We start from the raw sequence: 10310 nt of genomic DNA, 5'->3' as shown, positions 1-10310 counted from the left end.
GATCAGTTTTTCTGATATGGATGAGTGAGTGGGATTCAGTCCAATGACTGCTGCCCTCTACTCTGAAATTTAAGCCCAACAATCGTGTAAGTCTTTCGAAGGAAAACAGTCTTTACTTCTGGCCTTGGTGGCTGTGTGCCACAATGAGAGTTTCTCAGGGACTGGGGATACTGTTCATCGCAGAGAGACTAGCTTCAGCGTTTCCTCGTCTCTTGGCAAAAAACTCAACCTAAACTTGATTGGGAATTCTAGGGTCCAAATCTAACCCACTCCTCCATGGGTGTGGAAGGTCCTCAGACACAAAGAAGAGTTTGTTTCTGCTGTGGAAAGTTGAAGCTGAATATGGGAGGGACTCAGCTCCGTGGGGCTCCCTCCAGCATAAGTGGGGTGGGATACAGGAGCAATGGGGGTTGGGTATCCATTGCCTAGACCCTTCCATCCATCCCTCCCCTCTGCAGGGTCAGAAGAGCACTATGTGGTCTGCTGCAGTAGGCTCTTGGGGGCAGTTCTGCAGCTGGCCTGGAGGGAAGAATTTTTCAAGAAGCCAGGCTCAGAACTTCTCATTTGAGCATAAGAACAAACTCCAAAGGCGCAGATAGAAGTGGGAAGTATGTTAGCATCTGGGGGTCTTTGGAAGACACTGGTTGAATGGTTAACTTATGGGTGGAAAATATTCAAATCCTTCAACTAACTCCATAAAAACACAGCAGGCTCCAGTGACTGAAGACATGTAAGTGCGGTATTTCTAGAAGATTACACTGTCAATGGTGTCTGTGTGCTGAAGTGAAAAGTACAGTCCCCCCTTCTATTTAGTGCAGACCTTCTCTTTCCTAGAACCCCCTCATGTCCAGAACAAACCTATAAATCAGTATAGTCAAACCATGATTGCCTTCATCAGTTCCAAGGCTGCTCAGCAGTTATGCTGTAAATACAGGCCCCATACACTATGCTATAACCAACACTTAAGTGAGTTCAAGGAAGCCATTGAGAAGAACTGGTTCCATAATAAGAGCAGTTTATACTAGAACAGGGTTTAAAAACAGATGCATAACAATCAGGTTATGGTGGGCATAAATATCAAGTGCTGTTTGCTTGCAAGCTAAATTGCATGGGTTTTCAACCTCTTTACTATTGGTGTTGTGAAGAGACATACTGTATTTTCAGATGTGGTTTCTAAGCTCTGTACAATATACTGCTGGCAGTCTTTTCTTATTTCTTAGGTTAGTGCTCTCATCAGGCCATTAATTTGCTTTCTGTGACACCTTAGCAGCTGAGGTTGACTGGTGGTGGTCCTTTGTGTACCACTGTTGGTAAATTAGTATTTAATTATTTCTGTCACAGTGGAGCCCTTTGTGCTAGGTGCTCTACAAAGCAATAAAACAGTCCACCCAAAAAAGTTCACAATTAGTTGTAGAGCTGTACCAAGTACACAGGGGTGTACTGAAGATGGTTTTAGCCACATATAAGTGGTACTTTAGGCAGCTGTGAAGTAATTAAGCCGCTACTACTTTCGTAAACCTTTCTTCAGTTTTAGAGCTTGTATACTTACAGCTTCATTAATCATGTTTCTCCTTTTGTCAGTTATGTAATCTGACTCCTTATTGGCTTGAGAACTTGTTTTCTTATAAATAAAGAACAGAATGTTCAATCTGGGGGTAGATTGGCTTGAACTAGCTACTTCTACACACAAGAGAGCATCTGGGCAAAAATTCCAGTTCAGCTTTTTCTATGCCAGTATGCCTCATTCCAAGTAAATGAACAGCTTAACTGAGCCTCTTCCTGTCAGTAAGCGCACAGATCTCATCAGCAAACTGTGTGTGTGATAGTCAGGTCTGGACCTTTTGTTACCTTCCAGCAGACTCTGGCAATTCACTATCGGGGCTCTGCTCTGGCAGTTATAAAACAGGATGGGAATATCTCCACTATCTCCCACTTGCTGTTTTGCTTCTGACTTGTGACATAAGAGCTTCTGAAAGAGCACGTGGAGATGTTGCTTGAACATCTGCTGTCTGGGGCAGCTCTCATAAAAGATAAATATGGAATTAAGAGAGTTCAAACTCATAATCCAGCACCCAGAGGGTATTGCCTAAAGCAGATACCATCACATCTGCAGCTGTAAGGGCTACATAGAGCTTTGAGTGAGGTACACATGTGCTTTGCTGGATCTGCCTACACAGCATCAAATTACATGGCCATAAATGTAACAAAATCCACCAGATATAGGATGTTCATAAAGATTAACACTCTGACATTGTGTCCCAGCCCTCTGTAAACTCCTGCGCCCACTTCCTCAGCGTCCCCTTCACTGTAGTATGCATGTTCCGTTCCTGTCAGCGAAGAGGACAGGACCCACATCAAAACACAAAAGATGGACTGTTTTGGGTGGAGATGCCTAAACTGCTTGGACAAGTAGTGACATGGCCCTCTCCCCCTTAATAGCTGGCATGAAAAAGAGGCTGGCATTGTTTCCCCAAGCTGTAGGTCACACTTACTATGACTGCCAGTCAATGAGGGAAAAACAATTCATTAGAAGGCATGTTTGACAGAAGAGTCAGGAGTGCATCACCAACAGAACACAGGAGATGTGCAACAGCCAGGTTCAGCATGCTAATGCTGAGGGGGTCTGGTTGAGTGTGAAGGCAGAAGAACCAGAGGGCAATTCCACTTACAACAGCATCCAAAATGGAGCAGATGAGAACGAGCCAAAGCCAGAAGGGTGTAGGTGCAGCTCCCTCCACCATGGAGATACTCGCCAGTGTCCAATAATCTGAATAATCTCTGAGTGTTTCAGTGATAGGAGGCATTAATATTTCTCTTGTTCCTCCTGCAACATTCCTTTGGTAATTATTAGGGCTGTCAATTAATCGCAGTTAAGTCACGCGAGTAACAACAAAAAAAAATCATGATTAACAAAATTAATGGTGATTAATCGCAGTTTTAATCACACTGTTAAACAGAATATCAATTGAAATTTATTAAATATTTTTGGATGTTTTTCTATATTTTCAAATATATTGATTTCAAATACAAAGTTTATATTTTTATTTTTATTACAAATATTTGCACTGTAAAAATAAGACAGTATTTTTCAATTCACCTCATACAAGTACTATAGTGCAATCTCTTTATCGTGAAAGTGCAACTTACAAAAACAAAATCTACATTTGTTACATAACTGCACTCAAAAACAAAACAATGCAAAACTTTAGAGCCTACAAGTCCACATAGTCCTACTTCTCGTTCAGCCAATCGCTAAGAGAAGCAAGTTTGTTTATATTTACGGGAGATAATGCTGCCCATTTCTTATTTACAATGTCATCAGAAAGTGAGAAAAGGCATTCACATGGGACTTTAGTAGCCGGCATTGCAAGGTATCTACTTGCCAGATATGCTAAACATTCGTATGCCCCTTCATGCTTCGGCCACCATTCCAGAGGACGTGTTTCCATGCTGATGATGTTTGTTAAAAAAATAATGCGTTACTTAAAATTGTGACTGAACTCCTTGGGGGAGAATTGTATGTCTCCAGCTCTATTTTACCCATATTCTGCCATATATTTCATGTGGTAGTAGACTCGGATGATGACTCAGCACAAGTTGTTCGTTTTAAAAATGCTTTCGCTGCAGATTTGACAAAACGCAAAGAAGGTACCAATGTGAGATTTCTCAAGATAGCTACAGCACTAGACCCAAGGTTTAAGAATCTGAAGTACCATCCAAAATCTTGAGAGGGATGAGGTGTGGAGCCTGCTTTCAGAAGTCTAAAAAGAGCAACACTCTGATGTGGAAACTACAGAACCCGAACCACTAAAAAAGAAAATCAACCTCCTGCTGGTGGCATTTGACTCAGATGATGAAAATGAACATGCATCGGTCCACACTGCTTTGAATTGTTATCGAGCAGAACCCATCATGGATGCATGTCCTCTGGAATGGTGGTTGAAGCATGAAAGGGACATATTAATCTTTAGCACATCTGGCATGTAAATATCTTGCGATGCCGGCTACAACAGTGCCATGCGAACATCTGTTCTTACTTTCAGGTGGCGTTATGAACAAGAAGCGTGCAGCATTATTTCCTGCAAATGTAAACAAACTTGTTTGTCTGAGCAACTGGCTGAACGAGAAGTAGGACTGAGTGGACTTGTAGGCTCTAAAGTTTTACATTGCTTTATTTTTGAATGCTTTTTTTTTTTTTGGCACATAATTCTACATTTGTAAGTTCAACTTTCATAATAAAGAGATTGCACTACAGTACTTGTATGAGGTGAATTGAAAAATACTATGTTTTGTTTTTTACAGTTCAAATATTTGTAATAAAAATAAATATAAAGTGAGCACCGTACACTTTGTGTTATAATTGAAATCAATATATTTGAAAATGTGGAAAACATCCAAAATATTTAAATGAATGGTATTCTATTATTGTTTAACAGTGCAATTAATTGCACAGTTAATCACAATTAATTTTTTTAATTGCATGATTAAACAATTTTTTTTCATCGCTTGACAGCTCTAGTAATTTTGTATCTGATGTACAGGTACAGCTAAGAATACCTGAATGTTGTCACACAGCGATTGCTTTATGACATTTGCCCTAAATGCAAAGTATAATGTTGGCTTATCCCCCAAAATTAAATGTCTCAGGAGATTTGGTGTCTCAAGGAATTTAATGAGAAATTCAATCCCAAAGTTTGGGAACTCTGTTCCCAAAATTTACTGTCTCAGCCAGCTATTTAGCTTTACCAGGTCCCTGAGGATTTTTCATTGTCTTTGTGTTTTTCCCATGTTTTATAGTGAGAGATGATGATGGAACAACATCAAAGAAAAATACCAGTGGTGACTCGTCTTTAGGCACCAATGGGATTAAACCACACCAGTAATGTCACAGCTGTCAACCTCATCATAGACCCATGTACTATGGTTGATATATTGCAGGATGCAATACACCTGGGTACCACTAGGGACTCCTGATCCTGCTGCACAGGCAGCAGAGAAAGTAATTAGAGAAGAGGGGTGAAGGCTTGTTTGAGTCTTAAGCAGTGGTTTCCCCAGGAATGGAAATTGGGGGGGGGGGGGGTTCGAATATACAGGGCCGATGAGATATATAAAAGAGATATGAATAAAGTAAATGTTTTGTTAGGATAATGCAAATGTAACATAAGGATAATGCAAGTTACACCAAAACACATAACAGGTCTAGATTTCTAAAAAAAATATAATTAAAAAAAAATGTATTTAATTTAAATGGACTTTTGAAAAGTAAGCCATCATGGGTTAAGAGGGAAAGTCCTCTCATGGATCAGTAACTGGTTAAAAGATGGGGAAACAAAGGGTAGGAATAATTTTTTCAGTTTTCAGAATGGAGAGAGATAAATAGTGGTATCCCTGAGGGGTCGGTACTGGGACCATTACTGTTCAACATATTCATCAATGATCTGGAAAAATGGGTAAACAGTGAGGTGGCAAAATTTGCAGATGATACAAAACTATTCAAGATAGTTAGGGCTCAGGCAGATTGCGAAGAATTACAAAGGGATCTCACAAAACTGGGTGACTGGGCAACAAAATGGCAGATGAAATTTAATGTTGATAAATGCAAAATAATGCACATTGGAAAACAATCTCAACTATACATACAAAATGATGGCGTCTGAATTAGCTGTTAACACTCAAGAAAGAGATCTTGGAGTCATTGTTCTCTGAAAACATCCACTCAATGTGCAGCGGCAGTCAAAAAACCAAAGAAAGGGATAGATAAGACAGAAAATATCGTATTGTCTCTATATAAATCCATGGTACGTGCACACCTTGAATACTGTATGCAGATCTGGTCACCCCATCCCCAAAAAGATATATTGGAATTGGAAAAGGTACAGAGATGGGCAACTAAAATGATTAGGGGTATGAAACAGGAGGAGAGATTAAAATGACTGGGAATTTTCAGTTTAGAAAAGAGACGATAGACGTCTATAAAATCTTGACTGGTGTGAAGAAAGTGAATAAGGAATTGTTATTTAATCCTTCACATAACACAAGAACTAGCAGTCACCCAATGAGATTAATAGGCAACAGGTTTTAAAAAAAACAAAAGGAAGTACTTCTTCACACAACATAAAGTTAACCCATGGAACTCTGCCAGGGGATGCTGTGAAGACCAAAACTATAACAGGATTAAAAAAAGAACTAGATAACTTTCTGGAGAATAGGTCCATCAGTGGCTATTAGCCAGGATGGGAAGGGATGCAACACCATGCTCTGAGTGTCCCTCGCCTGTTTGCCAGAAGCTGGGAATGGGCAACAGGGGATGGATCAATTGATGGTTACCTGTTCCGTTCATTCCCTCTGAAGAACTTGGCCTTGACCACTGTCGGAAGACAGGATAGTGGGCTATGTGGACCATTGGTCTGACCCAGTATGACCATTATGTAAAAATTTATTATAATAATAAAAAAGTTTAGTACAGAAACTCCCCAACATAATGACCTCTCAAGATAGCAATGATGTGAGATAACAACCTTGGTAAATAATGCATTCTAAAAATCTTGGCCTACCAGGAAACATATTTATATAAGTTTCCATTCCCAGTCACAAATCTAGCATTCTGGAGCAAAGTGACTAAAATATAGTCCAACAAACAAATGTTTATTTAACGTGCCCCTCACTTTCCCCTCCACTGCACCCCACTCACCGGTGTTGTCCTTGGTCAGTGGAGGAGACTCAGAGTTCAGAGGTGCTTTCACGTGAGTACACCTCCCAGGTTGGGGGCAAGAAGGCACTTTGCTTGTTCCTCCATCTGCTCACTGTTCACTCTGGCCACTGCTGTTCGTTGTGCCACCATTCACTCCACCACTCTGTTGCCAATGGCCCTGCACAGTCACCTTCTGCTGCCACTGTGTCCTCTGCGAGTTGGTCTCTCGAGGTTCCACCCAGCTCTCAGTGATTTCAGCTGAGCTCTCAGTGGGGTAACCTCACTGCTAGTGCAGTCTGGGCCATTTCTTCCACAGAAACAGTGTCCCCACAGCAGGACTAAGCACTTAGACCTGATTATCAGTGATTTCAGCTGCAGTGGTCACTTAACAGAACAAAAGACTCATCTATGGAGCCTAATCAGCTGTGTCTTTAAACAGTGGAGAGGGACAGGTCCCCACCCTCTCTCTTGATGCCCTCAATCACCACAGGCTAAGTACAGTTCTACTGCCCTTTACTCATACAATAAGAACAACAACATTTCATTCCTCTCTCTCTCCCTCTCCCCCCCCGCACCATCCAAGTGATTTGTAACCCAACCCTAACCAAAATCTATCACTTGGGCAACACAGCTCTGTTTCCTGGATACCTAGGTAGATTAGGTGTGAATGTAAACACGATCTGGTCCTGAAGCCTTTCCCTCCAGCCCCAGCTCATCACTAGCTATCAGGGAGAGCTCATTTAGACTTTGCTTACAAATCATCATTTGAAATTATTAGGTTGGCCAACATCACCAAAATGAATGCACTGATATTGTTATAAAACACAGCAGCTGTATAAGGAAGCTAGTCTATGTTCATACTTTTCAAATCTATTATACTTTTTCAGATACACGTATTTTATCATACATTGTATATGCTTTTGAAGCGTGTATTAATGTTTCAATTTCAATTCAAATTTCCAAACAATCACTATATTGGCATGTAACTAGTTCACAAAACTGGGTGGGGGGGCAGTTGGGGAAATTCAGGGGTGTGTGTGTAGGGAAATCACTGGTCTTAAGTCAGGTTTGCCCCAAAGAGGCAGAGGACAGCGATCTCTGCAATCTTCAGCCCTAGAGGCACAGAATATGGAGCACCCGTTTATGCAGAGCCAGTGATCAGTCTTACTTCAAAAGAGGCAGAATAGGGTTCCCTGAACATGTTTGCTTCTGGCACAGTCCTTGCCTGCTGCTTCTGTACCTGCTCCTCCAGGTCCAGCAGCAGCTAGAGGAGGGTTTTTGTGCTGGGGAAGAGGAGCCTGATGGTGATGGTGGGTATCAGGGTTGGGGTGCAGGAGAGGGTGCAGGGTGTGGACTCTGAGAGGGAGTTTGTGTGTGGGAGGGGGCACAGGGCCGGGGCTGGGGGTTGAGGTGTAGGAGGGGGTGTGGCGTGCGGGCTCCGGCTGGGTAGCGCTTACCTCAGGCAGCTCTCAAAAGCAGCTGGCATGTCTGGCTCCTAGGCGGAGGGGCGGCCAGGGGGCTCTGTGTGCTGCCCACGCCCGCAGACGCTGCCCCCACAGCTCCCATTGGCCGCGGTTCCTGGCCAATGGGAACTGCAGAGCCAGCACTTGGGGCAGGGACAGTGTGCGGAGCCTCCCTGGCCGCCCCCTACCTAGGCTGCTTCCAAGAGCTGTGCAGATCCAGGGCAGGCAGGGAGCTGGACTTTTAGCGGCTCGGTCAGCGGTGCTGACTGGAACTGCTAGAGTCGCTTTTTGACCGAGCATTCCGTTAGAAACCAAGATGCCTGGCAACCCTAATATGTGTGAATTTCTGAGCGGGTGCCAATTGGATCGAGGGAGCTGCAGGGATTCTAGGTGGTTTGAGCCAGGATACAGATGGGCCGCACTGGCAGGGTTGACTGCAGGAATGGAGTCAGTTGTGGAAGGAGGGTATGGGTGAATTGGTAGTGGCGTGTGGGCAGACCAGGGGGACTGTAGGGACAGATGTTGAGAATGAGAGAGAACGGAGAATGGGTCACAGAGGAATTAATATTATTTTCCCCTCTCTTCCATTTAAAGTGGAAGTGTAAAGTGTAAAGTGCTCCAGTTTTTCTTTATCAAAGAGAAAGGGGCTGGGGAAAAGGCAAGGTTACCCTTGTATCTTCCCAGCTCCTCACCAGCATCCCTTATACCCTACCAAAAGTGCTTTAGGGCAACCTCTTCTCCCAGTTTTTCACTTTGAAATATGATGATCCTGCAGGGGAGGAGGATGCGCGCATGGGAGTGGGCAGGGGCAGATTACAACCTGCAGTTCCACAACTTATTTTGGGCACTAGTCACCAGTGAGAAATGCCATAAGAAAGAATGGAAGGGCAGGGGGCAGCTCTAGCAAATCTGGGCCCCCGTCTAAAGCCATTTGATTGGGCTCCTGGTTACAAGAACCAAAATCCAGTGTGCAACATTGTCCCTCCCCCAGACTTCCCTCAGACTTCTCTGCCATGCCAGCTTGTGACAGGAGCTGTGAACTGTCCACGAATTGGGTCAGGAACAGGGTGAGCAATAGGAAGCATGTTCAATAAGGATTGGTATTGAGAAATAGCTTGTACTCCACGCCATATGGCACTAGAGTAGGAAATATCTCACTTTTATTACAATCTCTCCTATGCAGAGTGAGGTCTCCATGATCCAGAATTCCCAGGAGACCTTAGGTTTGGCAGCATTGCCTGAACTGGGCCTGTGTGAGAAACAGATGGAGACATGTCTGTACTGGGAGGAGGTTTGCATGGAGCAGCCATGTTGAGAATTGAGAGGTGTTGAGAGGTGTTTATCTGTACATTATACAATCTGGTACTGATGTCATTGCCCAAAGCACCAATCAGCTACTGTGCCATTCTGTGGGCTTTTTCCTGTCTGGTCACTGCAGCAGAATATCTTGTGTGCAGAGATACCTTAACAGATACACCATTAGAAAATTACAGGGAAATATGCCAGGCATATCTTTATGCCAGGCAATGATCATCATCATTTCCATCCTGAGTTTCATGTTGTTTACTCCACTCATGATTCTATCCAGCTTGATCCTGGTCATGAAGATCTATAAAAAAACCCAGTGATCTCATTCTTCAAAGCTCTACATAATCATAGTGGCTACAGTCATCATCTTCCTCATCTTTGCCTTGCCCATGAGGATTTTGTGCCTCCTGCAGCATCAGTATAGTTCAGTACTTTCAACAGTACTGGATGACCTTATAACGTTAATATCTGCAATCAACAGCAGTGCCAACCCCCTCATTTATTACTTTGGGGGGAGCCGCAAGAAGAAGATAACCAATAAACCCTTCAAAGTAATTCTTTCCAGAGTATTCCAAGATTGGTCAGAGCCAGAATGTTAAGGAGGCAACGTTCCTCAAACAGCTGCTTCAGAGCTAGCTCTAAAGTTCAGTCATGTACAAGTGTAAAGTGAAGTAGTGTGAGAGGGAAAGTAATGTAAACACTTCTTAAATAGAGGGAAAGGTTTTCTCTCTTTTATGTGGCAGAAAGAGGTTATTATATTTCAGGGGAGAAACATACATATTTTTCCTAATATTACTTAGCTTCAACTGCAAGCAAAACTCTTGATGTTTTTAAAATTCAGAATTTTG

General features: G+C 42.8%; 1 protein-coding gene across 1 annotated transcript; it reads left to right on the top strand.

The window, feature by feature from the left end:
• The first annotated feature begins 2582 nt into the window (after nucleotides 1-2582).
• MAS1 (MAS1 proto-oncogene, G protein-coupled receptor) lies at nucleotides 2583-10061 on the top strand. Its single transcript, XM_054022868.1, is given in 5 exon segments — nucleotides 2583-2718; nucleotides 4798-4879; nucleotides 9478-9548; nucleotides 9551-9642; nucleotides 9645-10061. Coding segments are annotated over 5 exon segments (798 nt in total).
• Nucleotides 10062-10310: the final 249 nt, after the last annotated feature.

Source organism: Malaclemys terrapin, chromosome 3 (genome assembly GCF_027887155.1).
Source record: "Malaclemys terrapin pileata isolate rMalTer1 chromosome 3, rMalTer1.hap1, whole genome shotgun sequence".
NCBI classification, from domain to species: domain Eukaryota; kingdom Metazoa; phylum Chordata; order Testudines; family Emydidae; genus Malaclemys; species Malaclemys terrapin.
Note: the sequence above shows the minus strand (reverse complement) of the source record. Positions and strands in the feature narration are given on the sequence as shown.